General features: G+C 43.9%; 1 protein-coding gene across 2 annotated transcripts in view; it reads right to left on the reverse strand.

Annotated features, from left to right (window-relative positions):
• Positions 1 to 2173: 2173 nt before the first annotated feature.
• The window catches only part of LOC124118077, a 32840-nt gene continuing 13419 nt past the window's right edge, over positions 2174 to 21594 (reverse strand). For both annotated transcript variants that reach the window (XM_048390940.1, XM_048390939.1), the window contains exons 12-27: positions 21384 to 21497; positions 19557 to 19652; positions 18719 to 18915; positions 16729 to 16794; positions 15998 to 16091; positions 13515 to 13735; positions 11283 to 11323; positions 10083 to 10550; positions 8872 to 9031; positions 7928 to 8012; positions 7159 to 7252; positions 6491 to 6573; positions 5302 to 5374; positions 4838 to 4976; positions 3571 to 3715; positions 2174 to 3148 (exon numbers count right to left, since the gene is read on the reverse strand). In XM_048390940.1, coding sequence (XP_048246897.1) covers positions 3017 to 3148; positions 3571 to 3715; positions 4838 to 4976; positions 5302 to 5374; positions 6491 to 6573; positions 7159 to 7252; positions 7928 to 8012; positions 8872 to 9031; positions 10083 to 10550; positions 11283 to 11323; positions 13515 to 13735; positions 15998 to 16091; positions 16729 to 16794; positions 18719 to 18915; positions 19557 to 19652; positions 21384 to 21497 — 2208 coding nt within the window. In that variant the 3' untranslated portion in view covers positions 2174 to 3016. The remainder of the gene's footprint in view (positions 3149 to 3570; positions 3716 to 4837; positions 4977 to 5301; positions 5375 to 6490; positions 6574 to 7158; positions 7253 to 7927; positions 8013 to 8871; positions 9032 to 10082; positions 10551 to 11282; positions 11324 to 13514; positions 13736 to 15997; positions 16092 to 16728; positions 16795 to 18718; positions 18916 to 19556; positions 19653 to 21383; positions 21498 to 21594) is intronic.

A 21594-nucleotide genomic window follows, 5' to 3' on the forward strand; every position in this document is an offset into this window, starting at 1 on the left:
CAAATATGCTCGTCATAAGACGCGACTAACGGGATCAGGTGGTCATGCTCACTGATTTGGTTGATGCCTGTCATCGTATCCCAATTGCATGGATGGATGCTCATGACAAACAAACCAATATCCCAAAACAATCCCACCCCAAAACCGTTCATGAACAACACAACTGACAAACACACTGAGATATGAATAAAACATTTAATTAGGACTTTGTATTATATGGAATGAATTAATGAACATGCTGTATGAACATGCTGTATGAACACACTGAATATGAAATTCAATAAATACTGTACTTTGCTTGGGGTAAACAACGTCTAGCTATGATTAATAGTAGCACCGAAACTCCAAGATGAAATCAACAAGATTCTCTAACACACCCATGTCAGCAACACACATGATCACGTCTATCACATCAATTCTACATCTTAGTAAATCTGGCAGTGTTAAATCAAATGCACATCCCGTTGCATACACTATGGCATGTATTATGCTCAGGCCAAAAACTAATATGCGTGTTTCCCGTTTCATCCCATCCAAATACAGGAAGGTTGGCCCTTTCTAGAACTTAACACTAGCCCTCTAGTACAGATTCCTGTCGGCTAGTACACATTTCCCCAATTTCCCCATCGTTCTAAAATCAAAAGGGCATTTTATCTTTACCTGGTTAAGTAAAGCTTAGTTGGTTGGTTGGTTTGTTGTTAAATGCCGCACTCAGCAATATTCCAGCTATATAATAGCGGTCTGTAAATAATCAAGTCTGGACCAGACAATCCAGTGATTAATATCAAGAGCATTGATACACGCAATTGGGATCTATGACATGCATCAACCAAGTCAGCGAGCCTGACCACCCGATCCCGCTAGTCGCCTCTTACGACAAGCATAGTCATCTTTTACGGCAAGCATGGGTAAGCTTTAGAATTTAGCTTTACATCTTGAAGGTTGGCCTTTTGTCCCCATTGATGCATGTTAATAAATGCCTCCCTTCATTTGATGATGAAGCATTGCAATATTGTAGTAAAAGACTGGTTGATCTATTTCGAATGAAACAATTTAATATAAATATAGAAAAGCGGTGGTGTAACTTATTAAACATGAGAAAGATTTTGGTTTACAGGCACCAGATTAGGATTGGTCAGTAAACTGGAAACACACATGGTATTGAGGGCCCTCGTGGTAATACTGAACAACTACCTTTAATAGGCACAATAATCATAATCAGATGAAGCAGTTTCATACTAATACAACTCTGTCTATTTACAATACTCACAAACTGCAACACAGGAGACATTTCAGATAAATAAATCGCTGTACATTTGAACACATATTCCTGTAGCAAACTTACGCAAATAATACCTGTTTGACATTTTGTGGGTGTACATATATTAATATTTCAAATACATATATAGTTTATTCTTACATGTTCAAGTATAAAACCAAAGCATATTTTCTTGGTATGAAAGATGAGACAAAATTATTACAACTGGTTTAACCAAATATGTCACCTTTTCTGAAGCTGACTATACCTCATTGAGCATGGAGTGTAAATGTTACATATTTAATGTTAGACATTTACCCCGAAACTATCAAAGATATAATCTGCTCTAATAATGACATCAGGTTATTCTAATATTAATCATTACACATTTAAAACAAAAGGGGCGGTGGGGTGGTGGAGTGGCCTAGTGGTTAAAGCGTTCGCTCGTCACGCCGGAGACCCAGGTTCATTTACCACATGGGTACGTGTGTGAAGCCCATTTCCGCCGTGATATTGCTGGAATATTGCAGTAGAACCATACTCACTCACTCACTCACCCACACATTTCAAATGCAATACGCACTAAAAAATCTTTTCCTCGTGACTGACTGCTAATCAGATTGAGACGTGAACACCACGCTGTGGGACATCAGGAACTCCGCATGCAATGTAAGCATTCATGTCAACTGGACAGGGGACTTGGGGCAAGTGTGACATGGTGCACGTGGAGGCCATGCTCAGTGTGTATTTGTCAATGCGAAATGTCCAGCCAACACGTGCATTTGTGAACTGACTGTATTTGGTTTGTTGTTTAACGCCGCACTCAGCAATTTTAAAGCTATATGACGGTGGTCCGTAAATAATCGAGTCTGGACCAGACAATCCAGTGATTAATATCATGAGCATCGATCCACGCAATTGGGATCGATGACATGCATCAACCAAGTCAGCGAGCCTGACCACCCGATCCCGTTAGTCGCCTTTTACGACAAGCAGTCACCTTTTATGGCAAGCATGGGTTGCTGAAGACCTCTGTTTTGATTAGTTGTCATTGACTGTTTACATATTAATCACAGATATATTGTTGTCCCACAGACATTGTCTTCCGCTGTTGTCATCAACAGGATTATGCAGATCTGTGAGTTCAAATGCCATTTGTTTGTTCAGCAGTTACGAGACCATAGCCTTTCCATTTAACATCCAATGTGAGTGAGTGAGTGAATTGGGTTTAACGCCGCTCTTAACAGTATTCCAGTTATATCGCGGCGTGTCAGCTTAATGTGGGAGGAAAGCCCGAAGTGATGCAAGTCTCAGACGTTTACCACTTCGGTGAAACCCACAAGCACGGGTATGGTGCTGACAAACCTAGAAACATAATCGGGGTGACCCGGGATTCGAACCCATCCAATGTGAACATGATATCATTCATTTAGATATTTATCAGTTACTAAATCACATTTGACACAAGGAACTGGTCAGGACTTCTGCTTGTCACCAACCTTCATAATGATACATTAATACCACACACAGGAACATTTCCATGCAAAACTCATTCTGTTCTGTGCAACATCTTGCTGCACGTTCATCTGATTGTCTACAGGGAAAAACTCATCTTTGGGCAATAAATAATTTTGACTACTGCAGGTGTTACCACTGCAGAAACACACATGTATACATTATGCTAACACAGACTCAGGTATCACAGACTCGATAAGTTGCCTATCATTGCAACAGTGAAAATCTTGTCAGTGTTCAAGACTATTTCCACGCTGAAGACTTGCCCTTGACTTGAGATGGCTTGCTGCTTGCCAGCTTCCTCTCTACTTTCTTCAGAGGCTGGGACTTGGTGGACTGTCCCGAGTCAGACTTGGTCTGAGATGTATCAAGCACCTGTCACAACCAAACCAATGTCAGCCCAAGCTTTCATTTTACCAGATAAAAAATCGAGTTGTCTGCATGACCTGATTAATAGCAAAAACTAGGGCAAAAGGAGCAACAAATAAAATATAAAATAAAATAAAACAGTAAACTCTTATCATATTTTGCATTGAACGTTAAACCATTATCTCATCATTCTTTGGCTTTTTTCTTCATTACTTAATGCTCACCCAAAAAATGAGGAACAGTATTTTTTTCACCCAGGCAATTGTTTCTAAGGCATATAGAAAATTCAGCAAATTTCAGAAACCTCCAACTGTCCCTTACCATTCCAAAGAATGAACACAGTTATTTCTTTGTCTTATCTCACCTATGTAAACCATGTCATAAGAGAAAGTAATGCTAAACAGCCACTATGGTAAAAGTCTTCTGACCTTGCCCTGTGGTGCTGGGTTAGCCCGCACTGACGGAGGCTTCTTCTGGTTCACTGGGACAGCTGCCTTCATCCTGCGGCCGGACCGCGGTGACTGTTTCCCCGATATCGCAGACCCCTTCTCCTCACCTGTGTGTCCCGGCAAGCTGAAAGTAGTACCTCACACTAGCATCATGCAGTGAGTGAGCACTGATTTGAGCAATATTTCAGCTATGGAGGGTCATCGGAAATGGGCTCAACACATTTCCCTGTTTGGGGAATTAGACACAGATTTACAGCATGACAAGCAAACAATTTTACTAAAGGGCAAGGAACTAATGGTACCCAAATGGTTCACACCAACTTCTGGGTGAGGGCTGGGTGAGGGCTGGATGAGATCTGGGCTGGGGCTCGGTGGGGGTTAGGTGAGGGCTAGGTTCGGGTTGGATGAGGGCTAGGTGAGGGGTGGGTGAGGGGTGGGTGAGGGCTAGGTGAGGGCTGGATGAGGGCTAGGTGAGGGCTGGGTGGGGGCTGAGTGGGGGCTGGGTGAGGGCTAGGTGAGGGCTGGGTGAGGGCTAGGTGAGGGCTGGGTGGGGGCTGAGTGGGGGCTGGGTGAGGGCTAGGTGAGGGCTAGGTGAGGGCTAGGTGAGGGCTGGGTGGGGGCTGAGTGGGGGCTGGGTGAGGGCTGAGTGAGGGCTAGGTGAGGGCTAGGTGAGGGTTGGGTGAGGGTTGGGTGAGGGCTGGGTGAGGGCTGAGTGAGGGCTGGGTGAGGGCTGGGTGAGGGCTGGGTGAGGGCTGGGTGAGGGCTGGGTGAGGGCTAGGTGAGGGCTAGGTGAGGGTTGGGTGAGGGCTGGGTGAGGGCTGGGTGGGGGCTGGGTGAGGGCTGAGTGAGGGCTGAGTGGGGGCTGGGTGAGGGCTAGGTGAGGGCTGGGTGAGGGCTGGGTGAGGGCTGGGTGGGGGCTGGGTGAGGGCTGAGTGAGGGCTGAGTGGGGGCTGGGTGAGGGCTAGGTGAGGGCTGGGTGAGGGCTGGGTGACGGCTGGGTGAGGGCTGGGTGAGGGCTGGGTGAGGGCTGGGTGAGGGCTGGGTGAGGGCTGGGTGAGGGCTGGGTGAGGGCTGGGTGAGGGCTGGATGAGGGCTAGGTGAGGGCTAGGTGAGGGCTAGGTGGGGGTTGGGTGAGGGCTAGGTGAGGGCTAGGTGAGGGCTGGATGAGGGCTGGATGAGGGCTAGGTGAGGGGGAGTGCAAGGTGAGGGCTTGGTGAGGGTGGCAGTGGCAGTGGCAGTGACGTACTGTTGTGTGTGGCCCTGCAGGAGGTGCAGCAGTCTGTTGACGGAGTCCTCCCCCGAATGCTGATCCCCCTGCTCTCGGTACTGGTCCAGCAGCCGTGAGATCTCCGCCAGCTGCTCCGGGGCCAGTACTCGAGATCCACCTGAAACATCAGGAATGACAAAATGGCATTTATGACTATCCAAGGTGCATGTGGGTAACAGAACCTGCTCATTTGCCATCATTAGTCTTCAAAATATTTTTGGAAATGTTGCCATATGTCCAGTGTTCCTTAAGCCATAGTGTTGTCGGTCTCATAGTTGAACTTTTGTATGCATAATTACAAAAGAAAATTCAGATCTATTTTACACAACTTAATTTTTTTAGTATATGTGGTTTCGTAATATACTTTTTGGAAGATGTACAGTCTTCTTTATCTATGAGAAACTGCTACCACCATGAGTGAGTTTGAAATAATATTGACCTACCCTGTCTGTCGGCGGATCGGTGTGCACCGTCTCTCTCTGGCAGCACTGAACCCAGCACACTGTCTCTCTGAGTCTACAAGACAGAAGAAAGACATACTCACTTTGTGGAGATTACTGGATAGAATCACTTCCTCCACAGAGAGGGCAGGGACATGGGCTGATGGGCGAGCAGGATGACAACAATGAGTTACCCAGATGACCACCAAGTGCCACCAACTTCACTCTTCGATCTCCATCTTAAGAAAGCCTTTGAGTCCAACAAAATGTCTGGAAACTCCAAAGTAACTCAAAACCTTTTCTTTTGAATCAACACTGTAGTATTGCCACCATCATCACTATTGACAGAGCATGAAATGTTCATTTGAACTGAACTTCCAAGTTATACAAGAGGTTGTTCTGTGTTTCTAAGACCCAACAAACAGTCATCATGGCTACAGTCTTAGATGTGAGAGGGTGTATTAAACTCTAAAAGCTGTTGAACATTGACTATAAATTAGTGGGTTCCTTGATCCAAATACTATAGCAGAAAACCCCAATGCAAGAAGCCTTCTGGCACCTCCCATCTGATTCACCCTCGAACACCTCTTATCTGACTCACCACCCTACACCTCCCATCTGACTCGCCACCCGACACCTGACTCACCATCTATCAGACTCACCATCCAACACCTCCCAATTGACTCACCACCCTACACCTCCCATCTGACTCACCACCCGACACCTACCACCTGACTCACCACCCATCAGACTCACCATCCAACACCTCCCAATTGACTCACCACCCAACACCTCCTATCTGACTCACCGCCCGACACCTTCCACCTGACTCATCACCCAACACCTCCTATCTGACTCACCACCCGACACCTACCCCCTGACTCACCACCCATCAGACTCACCATCCAACACCTCCCAATTGACTCACCACCCAACACCTCCTATCTGACTCACCGCCCGACACCTTCCACCTGACTCATCACCCAATACCACTTACTCAACACCTTCCATCTGCCTCACCACCCAACACCTTCCACCCAACACCTTCCACCCAACACCTCCTATCTGACTCACCACCTGACACGTACCACCTGACTCACCACCCAATACCACTTACTCAACACCTTCCACCTGACTCGCCACCCAACACCTCCTATCTGACTCACCACCCAACACCTCCCATCTGACTCACCACTTGGTCTCTAAGCTGCTGCAGTCGGCGGAGTTCTCTGTGGAGTTGTGCGGCCTGTGCTGTGTCGTTAAGGTCTAGCTCTACTGTAACACACACAGCAGGTGAAGGAGCAGCAAACAATAGCCAAATTGTAATGGTGTCCTTTCGTTAAAACTACACAGTTATTTTGAGTTAATTTTCCCAAGGCTCCAAATTAAGGACTTGAATCACACTCAGGCGCAGCTCAACACCACTGCCATAGGAAAATTTGCATATCATGTGACCAGATTTCTGAAGTCAGAACTGACTGGTCTAATGCAAGCCTTTCGGTGCACTTGACATATTGTTTTGCATAATTATATAGATATTCTACTACAACTGCAAAAGTGAAGTGCATGACTTCGATGACAGCATGTGGAGCCGTACAACCAATGTAAACAAAGGTTTTCCACGTTTTAGGATATTTTCTCAATAAAAGATAACCTAAAGTTATGACATGTTTATCTAGATGAGTAGACTCATCAAAAATGAAACAGTTGAAAAACAAATACAATATCTTGAATGGACTGTGTAAGATGTGATGAAATGTCACATGGCGCTGGTGCTGGCCCAGGGTAGGAGAGTGGACTTGACTATTTAATTTAGTTGTTCAGTTCAGTTGTTATGGCTACAAAGGAGAATCTGCCCACCTGTCATTTCCCTGGATGTCTCGAGGATATCAGAACCAAGAGGGATGTCATGTTCCGGGGGTTCTGGTACCTCCCCTGGGGGTCTGTCCAGCAACTATGGCAAGAAATCACAGCAAATGAGGCTTACAATTGACAAGAATTATTTTGCAAGGCAGAATTTTTAAATCACAGTCGCTGAGGCGATAATTGAGTAGGCCCGTGATGGTGACGGAATCAATTAGTGTCAAGCGCTTTACTGAACATTGGGACTGCACCCATCAAGCATACAAGAGACAGTCGGCTGTCTCACATACATGTTATGTATGCAACTGATCAACGGAAACAAAGGACAGGCCAAGAATTGTCTCTTTGAAAACTAGGTCATCATCTTTTATGTATGAAAAAATGCCAATCAAACAATTTAATGGTGATTTTTATAACTTCCATTAATCTGTATGTATTTGGGCTTGATATTTCTTGTGGACGGACACAACAAATCATACATATACGGAAGTTGCAGGAAAGTTCATATAGCGAGTGAGTGAGTGGGTTGGGTTTAACACCGCTTTTAGCAATATTCCAGCAATAACACAGCGGGGGACACCAGAAATGGGCTTCACACATTGTACCCATGTCGGGAATCGAACCCGGGTCTTCAGCGTGACGAGGGAACGCTTTAACCACAAGGCTACCCGACTGCCCCTCATCCATATACGGAAGTTGCAGGAAAGTTCATTAAGCTTTCCAATCATAGCAGAGGCTTCAACAATCTGCCTCCAGTCTACTGTACCATCTTGATGTAGTGCTGCAGTTCATTCTGGCGGGACTCATGCTCAGCCAATCTGTCAGATATCTGGCTGTAATCTGCATTCAACCTGCAACAGGAGTCATCTGTAGTCTGGACAACGCCATCATTCACACTACTCATTAAGAGCACACACTGTATCAATTATATCGATAAACAAATCTCATCATGAAAGTAAACCTTGTGGATCTGAAATCAAGTTTTCTTATTACAAAGATTAGTGTTCAGTCTGCCATATTTTGAAAAAAAAATTCAATCTTTTCATTACCGTATTCGATGTAATAAGCACCCATGGCGCTCTCAAAATTAGAAATTGGGGGCTCTTATTGGAATATAATTTTGGTGAAAGAGTTGAAAGATCATAAATTTCGTGGTTTATGCTGACAGCCTGAAATGATACAAAAGAAAAGTTTGTGTGTATTATACACAACAGATATATTTTTCCAGAGTTTAATTGCCTGTAATTAAGGTTGCATATAACACACGAGCTCTCTGTGGGTCTAATGAAGTGATACACAGATCTAACTACCTGACAGTCTGCTCCAGGGTGTCACTGAGGTTGTCTACAGTGTTGGGCTCTCTGTGAGTCTAATGAAATGATACACAGATCTAACTACCTGACAGTCTGCTCCAGTGTGTCACTGAAGTTGTCTACGGTGTTGGGCTATTTGTGGGTCTCCAGTATGTCACTGAGGTTTTCTACAGTGTTGGGCTCTCTGTGGGTCTAATGAAGTGATACACAGATCTAACTACCTGACAGTCTGCTCCAGTGTGTCACTGAGGTTGTCTACAGTGTTGGGCTCTCTGTGGGTCTAATAAAGTGATACACAGATCTAACTACCTGACAGTCTGCTCCAGTGTGTCACTGAGGTTGTCTACAGTGTTGGGCTCTCTGTGGGTCTAATGAAGTGATACACAGATCTAACTACCTGACAGTCTGCTCCAGTGTGTCACTGAGGTTGTCTACAGTGTTGGGCTCTCTGTGGGCGTGTCTGGGATTGTACCCCTCCTCCTCCTGGGACTGGCGACTCTGCTTCACTGGGGGGGACATACCGGGCTGTGTGTACACCCCTCGGGGAGTGAGGGAGTCTGAAAAAGAAAAGTGGGTTTATTCAGCCAGACAACTTCATAAAACCAGGAACTTTACAATGTACTTCAAAAGGTGTTTCGCATGGTAAACAAAATAAGTAAGTGAATATATCTATTCTGTGTTATGTTTAACCTTGTGGTAAATCATTACAGTCAAAGGTATTGCTGATGGATATGCATCAGGGTTGGCAGCCTTGGAAAACCTGTTACCATACCTAATTAACAGAATGATGGACCTTGGTAAAATTTCAGTTGCATAACTCTAAAACAACTGCATTCGCAGTGACAACATCTCCTAATTAGGTCACACCAGGTAGTTCTTTGGTTGAAGTATTTTCTTGGTCAATGACAAGGCAGGAACAAAATAGTGCTCAACATTTAAAATGTCCAGCCTGACTTGAGGCTGCTTATTTAGATAAAAATATTTTTGAGATAAATTTAAACAAAAGTAAAATCAAAGATGCATACAAAAATGTGCATATTACAATCAAACCCATTTTTCCGTTTTGCAAAATCAGGCACAGGTCGATCTATAAAATGGTTGGTGGGATTAATATAGTCTTTAAGTAAAAAGTATCATTTTGTCAAGGATGTTTCCTGGAAGATTTGGTAAAAATTTAGAGCTGGCATATGTGGGAGTGTTCTAGGGGCATCATGTAAGTCAGTCTATTGATGATATGAAGAAGTGCACCGTAAACATCAAATTGTCAAAAAAAAGGGTGTTATATTTGAAACAAAAAGGAATTATATCTAATTTTACAGCACGTCCCACATTTCTTACTGGCACCAACTAGGAAGTCACATCATTGTAACCTTGTTGTGAGACTTGTTGATACATGTTAGTAATAATTAATGCATTAGATTTCATCTATTTGCAGAAACATAACAGCAAACAATTTAAAATAAAATCATTTTGATAGATTGATTGAATAATAAAGAGTAAGAAATATCTATCTTTGAAACAGCTAAATACTTGCACAGACCAGCTGACAACCTTACTATTGACACGATTGTTACAGTCAGTTACTGTTGTCAAGATAAAGTCAACTACCATCATCTGAGTCTTCATACTCCTTGGACTTCTGGGTCTTCCGTCGACTCCTGTGTTTAGCTGGCGATGGCGGTACTTGACCCCAACCTTGACCTTGTGAATACACGTGACTTTGTTGCTGTGGTGGCTGCAACATGACTGCTGCACCGGGCTGACTGACCAGATTAAGTAATGCTTGATTCTGATTGGCCAGTGTTTGTAAATGAACACTTTGATTGGCTGGATTGACAGAGCCATGACTGAGCAAATAGCCATGAATGTTCCGAGGTATCTGAAGTCCCTGACTGTGAAAGTGAGGTAAGAGACTCTCATCTAGATTGAGTTCAGGAAATGTCATTCCTTGGAGTCTAGAGTCGAGGACAGTTCCAGCAGTGTCCACATCAGTGGGATGTCGTGGGACCTGGCTGCTGGACGTGCCTGATGAGAAGGACTGGTTGTGGACCCCGCCACCACTTGATACAAGGAAGTCTGGAATGAAACCATAGGCATCACAAAACGCTACTGGTGCAGGGCTTGAAAAATCCACTCGTCCGTTTGTTTGAGGAGTGGCAGGGTGAGAAAGTATTGAAGAAACGCTCGTTCTACCAGGCCAGTACATGTTTCAAACGAATCAATTCATCTCTATTCATTTTCAATAAAATATAATAACAATTAAATACATGTTGCTCATATGATAAATATACGACATACTTGGCAACTGTCTGTTACAGAAATAAAAAACTAGTTTTTTGGGGTGGTGGTGGTGAAATGGGGTTTAATGTCGTGTCCAGGATTATTGAGCTTATATAGCGATGTACATGCACGTGTGTGTGTGTGGCTGCTTGTACTAGTCCGGACTGATAGCGATTCATAGCACTAACTCACTGAGATACCATGCCACAGGTTAACATGAATACTCCACTCAGCCACAGTATACTGACTCCGAGCCGACCAGTCCTTGTTTTACCCCTTAATGCCGAGCACTAGGCAGGGTAACAACAAGTACCATATTTAAACGTCTTTTGGCATGACGCGGCCAGGGATCAAACCACTCTGGCACTAGACCACGGAGAAGTGGGAGTGGGTGGTCCAATGTCTCCGATGAGGAGGAGTGATTATTGCCCACATCACTACTCAACACATTATTGGTTTAGTCTTGTTGAGAAAGATTATGAGAAAACTTTTTCCTCATTGGACAGTTACAATGCTACACATGCTTACCCTGGCTGCCAGGCTGAACAGCACTGTTACTTGTTGGTAAACTGTAAAATAAACATATTCCATCTAAAAATCAACATGTAACACATCTGGACTCCAATGGTGACAGAATGTCCCAAACTGAACACACTCCAGACACCAGTTAATGTATTCCTAGACTGTGTCATCAATCAGGTGCCCCACCCCCACTGCACACACCAGTTTGTCTCCGAATCCCTGTGTTGTCCTATCTCACCCTCACTGCACACACCAGTTTGTCCCCGAAGCCCTGTGTTGTCCCGTCCCATCCAACCCTCACTGCACACACCAGTTTGTTTCCGAATCCCTGTGTTGTCCCATCTCACCCCCACTGCACACACCAGTTTGTCTCCGAATCCCTGTGTTGTCCCATTTAACCCTCACTGCACACACCAGTTTGTCTCAGAAGTCCTCTGTTGTCCCATCTGACCCTCACTGCACACACCAGTTTGTCTCAGAAGTCCTCTGTTGTCCCATCTAACCCTCACTGCACACACCAGTTTGTCTCAGAAGTCCTCTGTTGTCCCATCTAACCCTCACTGCACACACCAGTTTGTCTCCAAATCCCTGCTGTCCCGTCCCGTCCCGTCCCACCCTCACTGCACACACCAGTTTGTCTCTGAATCCCTGTGTTGTCCCGTCCCGTCCCGTGCCATCCCACCCTTACTGCACACACCAGTTTGTCTCTGAATCCCTGTGTTGTCCCGTCCCGTCCCGTCCCATCCCACCCTCACTGCACACACCAGTTTGTCTCTGAAACCCTGTGTTGTCCTATCCCGTCCCGTCCCATCCCACCCTCACTGCACACACCAGTTTGTCTCTGAATCCCTGTGTTGTCCCGTCCCGTCCCGTCCCATCCCACCCTCACTGCACACACCATTTTGTCTCTGAATCCCTGTGTTGTCCCGTCCCGTCCCATCCAACCCTCACTGCACACACCAGTTTGTCTCTGAATCCCTGTGTTGTCCCATCTAACCCTCACTGCACACACCAGTTTGTCTCCGAATCCCTGTGTTGTCCCGTCCCGTCCCGTCCCATCCCACCCTCACTGCACACATCAGTTTGTCTCTGAATCCCTGTGTTGTCCCGTCCCGTCCCGTCCCATCCCACCCTCACTGCACACACCAGTTTGTCTCAGAAGCCCTCTGTTGTCCCATCTAACCCTCACTGCACACACCAGTTTGTCTCCGAATCCCTGTGTTGTCCCGTCCTGTCCCATCCCACCCTCACTGCACACACCAGTTTGTCTCTGAATCCCTGTGTTGTCCCGTCCCGTCCCGTCCCGTCCCGTCCCATCCCACCCTCACTGCACACACCAGTTTGTCTCTGAATCCCTGTGTTGTCCCGTCCCGTCCCGTCCCGTCCCATCCCACCCTCACTGCACACACCAGTTTGTCTCAGAAGCCCTCTGTTGTCCCATCTAACCCTCACTGCACACACCAGTTTGTCTCCGAATCCCTGTGTTGTCCCGTCCCGTCCCATCCCACCCTCACTGCACACACCAGTTTGTCTCAGAAGCCCTGTGTTGTCCCATTTAACCCTCACTGCACACACCAGTTTGTCTCTGAATCCCTGTGTTGTCCCGTCCCGTCCCGTCCCATCCCACCCTCACTGCACACACCAGTTTGTCTCTGAAGCCCTGTGTTGTCCTATCCCGTCCCGTCCCATCCCACCCTCACTGCACACACCAGTTTGTCTCTGAATCCCTGTGTTGTCCCGTCCCGTCCCGTCCCATCCCACCCTCACTGCACACACCATTTTGTCTCTGAATCCCTGTGTTGTCCCGTCCCGTCCCATCCCACCCTCACTGCACACACCAGTTTGTCTCAGAAGCCCTGTGTTGTCCCATCGCACCCTCACTGCACACACCAGTTTGTCTCCGAAACCCTGTGTTGTCCCGTCCCGTCCCGTCCCGTCCCATCCCATCCCACCCTCACTGCACACACCAGTTTGTCTCCGAATCCCTGTGTTGTCCCATCCCACCCTCACTGCACACACCAGTTTGTCTCAGAATCCCTGTGTTGTCCCGTCCCACCCTCACTGCACACACCAGTTTGTCTCAGAATCCCTGTGTTGTCCCATTTAACCCTCACTGCACACACCAGTTTGTCTCCGAAGCCCTGTGTTGACCCATCCCACATGGTGTTGACCCATCCCACTTGGTGTTGACCCACCCCATCTTGGTGTTGACCCAACCCACTTGGTCTTGACCCACACCTGTTAATGTATTCCTCCACCCGGTCTGTCTCTGCTGCCCGCTGGTGCCCCACCCGACCCTCCTCCATCCTGACTGGTGGGTGTGTTTCCCCTTCTCTGTTGGGGCTGCTGGTCTTTGGCTGGCTGGACGTAACAATGCTCAGGTTGAGATGACCAGGGGGGTGTGCAGTCTGACTCTGGGTTGCATGGGATATACTGGACACAAACGACCCATTTAATGCCTGTTAAAACAAGAGAAAACAACTGAAAAAAACAGTGATAAAGGGCTCCATACAACTTCATCGAACATCTTTGCAGATAAATTGTTCAATAACCTTGAAGAATTTTGCCAAGGAGCTTCAGGTAAACGGATCAACATCTGAATTGGACACAAAAACTCAAGTTTGGTTTCCATGCCAACCCATGCAATTTCAAGCTGCTAAGACATACAAAGTTTGAAAGTTGCTGAGGAGTATAGGGTAAACTGTGTCGTTTTAGATGAATTTTGAGTTATCTACACTTTGTCCCTAGAATTATGAATCTGGATTTAAGATATATATCTTAAATGAGTCTGGATTTAAGATATATATATGCACTGGTCCTCATGAATCTACATTCTGGTGATTATTATGGACAGTGTTGGAAGACTGGTTCTTGAGTGACACTTGGTACAAAAAAAACCCCGACTAAACTTTTTGATACACATCATACAGCCTTTACATAATTACAAATTATTTTTTGCAGCTTACAAACACAAAGCAAATAAGTTGTTTCAGTCTGTCAAGAATTGGTCTGCATCAGCATCCTATAGGAGCTTTCCAACCCCATAGCGCTTCTAGGGATGAATAATCAACGGAGACCGACGCTTGTCATGAGAACCATCTTCTGAAGAAGGAGAGTCAGACATTGCGTTGTTGCTAATGCTATCAGTGACTGGTTTGACTGGACAAGATTGAGTAATTTTCACGCCCCGATGATACACCTGGACTGTTGTTGACTGCAGCATAACACACATTCACAATGTTCCCTCCTTCGCCTTCATTTCCTCCTCCACAGTCCAGGCCACACTACACAACATCATCAAGTTGTTTGCACGAAATAGGAAAACAAAGCAGTATTTATTCCATAGCATACTCAGACACAGTATACTAACTCCGAGCCGACCAGTCCTTGTTTAGCCCCATAATGCCAAGCACCAGACAGGGTTACAACAAGTACCACCTTTTAGCGTCTTTTGGTATGCCGCGGCCGGGGATCGAACCCTGGACCTTCCGCTCTTTTATTTTATTTTGTTCCAAACACGGAATAGATTGACGTATGTAGCCCTATCTTACCTTACACACAAACGTCAGATTCTGATTGGACGCGACCCATTCTATTATTTTCAAAGTACCCGCTAATGGTGGTACATTTGTTATGGTCCCGCTCAAATTTGATGAACTGTTGTCATTACATTTGTAACAAACCAATCACAATTTCTTATCTCGAGTTAATGATGTAAGACACCATTCTCCAAACATTTAAGATATTTTCCAAATGAAATAGAACTAGGGGATTAACTCAAATTTGCTTTCTGCCATCTTCTATTTTTTTTATGAATGTGAAAAATGAACGAAGTGCATATATGCCCAACTACTATTCTTACCTATTCGGATCAAAGCAAGCATGCACAACACATTCCTGCCACTTGATTAGGTTTGCGGTAAAACGAATTATTACTTGCCCGTGAAGAAATCACCCGTTTAATAAATATACAGCTGTATTCCACATCGTGTAATACCAAACCGCGTGCTTATGTACTCTCGGAACACGTTTCACGAACAAATATTGAAAGCTCTCAATATCCCTTGGCTTATTCAACGACATTGTGTGTGGAGATGATAGATCACTGGGAGGAGCTTATGCACACTCGATGACCCCAGCAACCTTGTTGCATGGCTGACGTCACAAGGCATTGTTTTGCCGATGGATCTTGCAACAAAATTCCACAAATTACGTCGGGGATTGTGACGTTATTGTAAACTTTGAGGTGCAAGGCCCCGTTCCACAAGGCGATCGTATTGTAGCGCAACGACAGTCGTTAGTATGTAGTACGTTTCAACTTTTGACGTGTTTGAAGTATTATTCTGTTAAACTCAATTGGATTATGCCATGGATCGTGTAGGTGTCAGCCTATTCACACTCAACAGTATAATTCTAAAAACATTATAAATGGCAAGTAATAAATAAAATACTACACTCGCTCGTCAGATACCACAACTACTCACTCGTTTCATAAAATTGGTATTACACGGGAGCTCGTTTAGTACTCTGTATTTCATTGTCCACCAGTCCCTCAGGTGTCATGGGTTTGGGGAACATCAACTAACATAGAGGGTACATGCACCTGGGGGGAAAGTTCTATTGTCACATGTACCATCCATCTTCTATTCATTACCCCTGTCTGGTTTGGACATGGGACAAGGCAGCCCTCGGAGTGCCACCACGCCCACCATGGTTCTAACCTGAGTCTTCCTCTGCGGGGTGTTGACCAGGAGGGACACTGCCTCATTCCACTGGGTCTGCATCATGTACTGGAACTTGGTCAGAATCTCCATCCTAGAGGCACACATTCAACCCAATTACAGGTGGCAACACAACATATTAAAGAAATAAACAACGAGGGGGATTGGTTTTACAGGGAGAATAAAGACAGGTGCAGTCAATTTACAATTTTGTTTGGCTGTTTCCATGTTGTTTAACACAATTAAATTTTTTTAAATTCCAACTTTATGAAATCGGTCTGTAAATAATCAAGTCTGGACCAGACAATCCAGTGGTTGACATGTGCATCAACTGGGATATGATGATATGCATCAACCAAGTCAGCGAGCCTGACGACCCAATCGTGTTAGTCAACTCTTACAAGCATAGTCATCTCGAACATGGGTTGCTGAAGAACCATTATAATCCAGATCTTCATGGGTCCAATTTACAATGTCACCAAGTTGCGAGCGTATATTCAAACCTCCAGAAATGATGTCAAGATTGAAAAATGTGTTATCGTGACATAAGCCATGCCTTGGTCTTCATTGTTCTCGCAATTTATCCTGAAGCTATCTAATATTTAACAATAAACCACGATAGTAGAAATAAACGCCAGCTTCAGTCAGTCAGATGATTCTTCATGTGATGCTAACATGACTCAATGAATACAACAAAAATGTCAGAAGTCTGTCTAACACAACATACTGACCTCTGCGACTCCAGCTTCTGCTTGGAGTGCTTCAGGTTGGAGTTCTCCGTCCTGTACTCCTCCAGTCTGTAGACAAACAAGCAGACACAGTAGTGAGGTGCAGGACGGCACACTATTACCTCTATACACTTATACTGCAATACGCTCTTCAGACAATACACATTGCAATATGTTTTCTGTTCTGAGATTTTGGACCAAAAAATATATAACAACTTTCCGTTTAATTTGTATCATTTAACTCAAAATCAAAACAGAAATCATTCACAAACAAGGGCAAAAGTGAGCGTGGCTCACTAATACCCCCGAACCTGCCAAGTGTGTCAATAGTTTCAAATTAAATAATGGATAGGGTTATGGTTTTAAAAATACATTTAAAAAATGGAAAATTAATAAAAACAATATATTTCTTTTGACTGCACCCCTCCATGTGACACAGATTATATGTACTAAGTTTTAGATGAATCCACTGAATAGTTTAAGAGAAATCGCGCGGACAAAGTTTTCGGACAGACAGACGGATGGATGGAACCTTGGTATAACTATATACCTCCGGCCTAAAAGGTCGGGGGGTATAATATATTTCCCTTCAAATTGCTTGTCAAAAGGTGGAAATGCTGAAGAGAGTTGACCATCAGGAGTAATATAAATTTACCATAAATAGTACATAGAAAATAGGATCTGCAATAACATCAGTGTCAATAACTGTCAAACACATCAGCTCTCAATATATCGCAATATATATATATATTGCACTACAGATACCGTTACCAGTTGTGCAATATATTGCAATTCAATTTCTTTTCCCATTAGTACTGAGGTTACCTCTCATGGGACAGAATATTTTTTCTGTCTATGCTTCAAGACATACAATAACTTTCCTTGCTAGGAGCTGGCAGATATATTTTGGTGAACACACAACTCATTTCCCTTTACATTTTTATTTTCAGGGGTAAAAAAGTGAGGACATATTATTTTTATCAAATATTAGCCAAAAAACATAATACAGCGGGCCCTCTAGGAAATCATATTGTATGCATAAAAAGGTTGCCAGGTACTGATGAATATTCCTGACTGTGGAACATATATATATATATTTTTTTTTTCTAAAAGCCTATGCAAGTCTAGATTAAACAAAACCAAGTCCAGTCTATTGATTCCACATATTGGAACAGCAGAAGAGGAAAGGCCTTTTGAAAAAAAACACAATTATTTAAAAGAAATGTTTTCACAGACTTAATGTTAGTCTAGGCACTGAGTTAATTCATTTTCAAACATGGATAAAACAAACTATGAAGACAGAATTTGAGACTGTTTGACCAAACTACTTGTCCACATCACATTCCAAACATGTTATATGTCATGCAATCCAAACGTGGGAGCTGTCACTACAATGAAATTGTATCACAATGCTTTAAAGACCGGTATGATGTCATCGGTTACCATGATGTCACAATCAAACGACATCACTAATCTCTCTGCCACTGATTCTGTAGCTGTACCCTTACACTCAACACACTGGTCTTTCACATAAAATGTTATATTTGAACTCTATTTGACTCTTTGTATACTTCGGCAGAAAACAAGTCCTGGGCCAACTTGCACAAAGCGATCTTAGTGCTAAGATGTTTGAACCTCCCATACTTTAACATAGGCTTACAACAGTCTTACACTGGTGACCATTATGCATTTGTATAATTTAGCTCACATTCTCCCGTTGGTGGGTGCAGAAGTCAACCCATAAATTACCATTAGGCAGAATCAAAACAACTGTGTTTCAGGTTTGTCATTTTTCCTCCATTTTTCAATATTAATGGGTGAGCAGATCCTTATTTTACATCAAATCCTCGAATCGTTTAAGTAGATCTCTAGATCATGGTTTTACAGCAATTACAGCAGACTTGCCATCAGCATGCTTTTCAAAGAATTAAGATTTGCTTTCAAAGCTCCTTATTCGAATGATGTCTCTTCCCCCAGCATCCCTCTCTCCTACCTCTCCTCCACCTCCTGTATCTTCTGCCTGTAGTTGTCCTCCGTCCTGCGGGCATCGTCGTGCATCTGCTGCATCTGTCGCTCCGTGTCCTTCTGATGCCTGCCATGTATCTCTGTCACCTGGCGTCGGTGTTTCTCCTGCAGCTCCTCCAACGCCTCCTCCATCTTCTCATGCACCTCGCCCACCTGCTCCGATATCTGAGGAGAGATTTACCAATAACTACAGCTGTCCCACCTGCTTCGATATCTGAGGAGACAGTAACCAATAACTACAGCTGTCCCACCTCTCCCACCTGCTCCGATATCTGAGGAGAGATTTACCAATAACTACAGCTGTCCCACCTGCTTCGATATCTGAGGAGACAGTAACCAATAACTACAGCTGTCCCACCTCTCTCACCTGCTCCGATATCTGAAGGGACAGTAACCAATAACTACAGCTGTCCCACCTGCTCCGATATCTGAGGAGACAGTAACCAATAACTACAGCTGTCCCACCTCTCCCACCTGCTCTTTTGATATGGATGTCAATTACAAATTCAAGTTTCAACATTTTAATCTACAGGTAAGACTCTCAGTCTCAGTAATAAACTGGGGGTCCCATGCTGGGGACATGTGGCATGTTGCAAGAAATGACTATTTTTGTCATCATGACAATGGGTGGTCAGGCTCGCTGAGTTGGGTGATGCATGTCATCGTATCCCAATTGCGTAGATCGATGCCATGATGCCAATCACTGGATTGTCTGGTCCAGACTCGTTTATTTACAGACTACCGTCACAAACCTGGAATATTGCTGAGTGTGCCGTTAAACAAGGAACAAAACAAGATGACCCTACCTCCTTCTCCATCTGTGAGTGCAGGTCGGCCTCCATCTTCCTCTGGGAACTCTCGAACTTTGCCTCAAGGATAGCCATCTCCACCTTCAGACTCTCCTGCAAGTACAAGGCCATACTTGACTGCACTAAACATGACAGCACCTTCACACTCTCCTATAGTACATACAAACATCCAAAACTTGAGGAATTTCTAAGGCCTTTTCAAGCTGCGTCTTACAACAGATTTATTACAAATTGTTCACCTTCATTGTCAGAATCAATGGCTTGATTTGTTCATCCAAAAATACAAAAAAATATTGAAGTCAGCTCACCTTAGTGTTTCAATATTAATGGAGTTACATGCTAACATGATGTCCTCACACATTATCAGAAGTAAAAATAATTGTCATATATTTATTTACGGTAGAGTTAACCATGGTTGTCAAACAAGCCAAATTCTAGGCCTATTCAAGGCATTTCATCAAACTGTAAGGCATCTTCAAAGCAGATTCTGATTAAAGCATTTTCTAGCTGGTGCATTATAACACTGTGAAAACTGGATGTATAAACCTCTGTCATATTTTTTCACACAGCTAAAATACATATTTGCTTACACATCACTGTACATGAGGACAGAAATTCGGCAAGTTATGACTGATAAAACTATATAAGATAGCTATGCGACAAATATCAAAGAACAATGAAGAACGACGTATGGTTTATTTCACGATAAAACAAAACATTGTTCTATCATGACATCATTTCGAACTTGATGACGTCGTAAACTAGACAGTATTTTTGAGAGGCAAGCGTCTAGTGAGTTGTTACCCATAAATGTAGCTGGCCAAACGATCACATCCAAGAATAGGACAGATATGACAATCAAGATTGGGAGAAAAGGTACAGATAATAGACGCAAAAATTGTGAGAATATCTGGAACATAGCAAACTAAACCCCTTTGTTACTAAAATGGACTTGTCTAACATTGCGGAGTTCAGATTGTACTCATTATTTGAATACGGGTAAATATTTTTATAGCTTGTACATTTTATTAAGATCCTTAAAGAGGCTGTACATAACTTTGATATCTCATATAGAAAATAAACAACTTGTGGTCATTGTTTATTGTACAATAAAACACAGCAGGGAGAATAAAATAAACCTGTGCCTCAAGTAGTGTATTCTCCCGGCAGTGTTTTATTGTACGATAAACAACTCCCACTCATCACTATTCCTTAAAACAAAGAATCACAATGATGCAGTGGTTACAAATATAAATGGGTGAGTGAGTGAGTATTGTTTTACGCATGTTTAAGCAGTATCCCAGCATTATCACGGCGGGGGACACCAGGAATGGGATCTTTACCTGTGTGGGGAATTGAACCTGGGCCTTTGGCGTGACGAGCAAACGCTTTAACCACAAGGCTATCCCACCGCCCAAATGAATATGGCCATGAGCAATATCGATCATAGGCTTGCCCTATATTCCTAATACACAGTACAATTTCTGAACAAGTGATAATGGGATACCATAGTTACTTGATCAAAACTTTTCACAATGTGAACTTGAACTGAAAATTCAACATAGAGGTGAAAAAAACTTAGAAATCATATAAGTTTGTACACATACATTGCAAATCCCAACACCTGGACCATTTCCCTAAGGGAAACAGAATAACCTGCTTACAAACACAATGAAAATTTGCAGAAAGTAGATCAATTCATTAACGATATGTTCCTCAAGAAGACATCACAGCATTAAATCCATACATTTCTAAAATATACAACAGCAATACACCACAATAGGTCCGGTTCATTTGGTAAACTATTATGAACACCCAACTAACCTTTTCTCTCCTGGCTTCATCAAACTCTAGGTCGAGTTTCTTGTTTTCTGTCTCCAGCAAACGGTTCCTCTCCTCCAACTCCGACACCCTCCGCTCTGTCTCCTCCGTCTTCAGCTGCAACAACAAACAGGCATCACCACCCAGCTAACTCGTTCTTGCATACCGTGAAGATGAAGGGGAGGTAATTGTATTAGCGGAAGGGTTGATGAAG

The sequence above is a fragment of the Haliotis rufescens genome, unplaced genomic scaffold, assembly GCF_023055435.1.
Source record: "Haliotis rufescens isolate VD_foot unplaced genomic scaffold, xgHalRufe1.0.p SCAF_9, whole genome shotgun sequence".
NCBI lineage: Eukaryota > Metazoa > Mollusca > Gastropoda > Lepetellida > Haliotidae > Haliotis > Haliotis rufescens.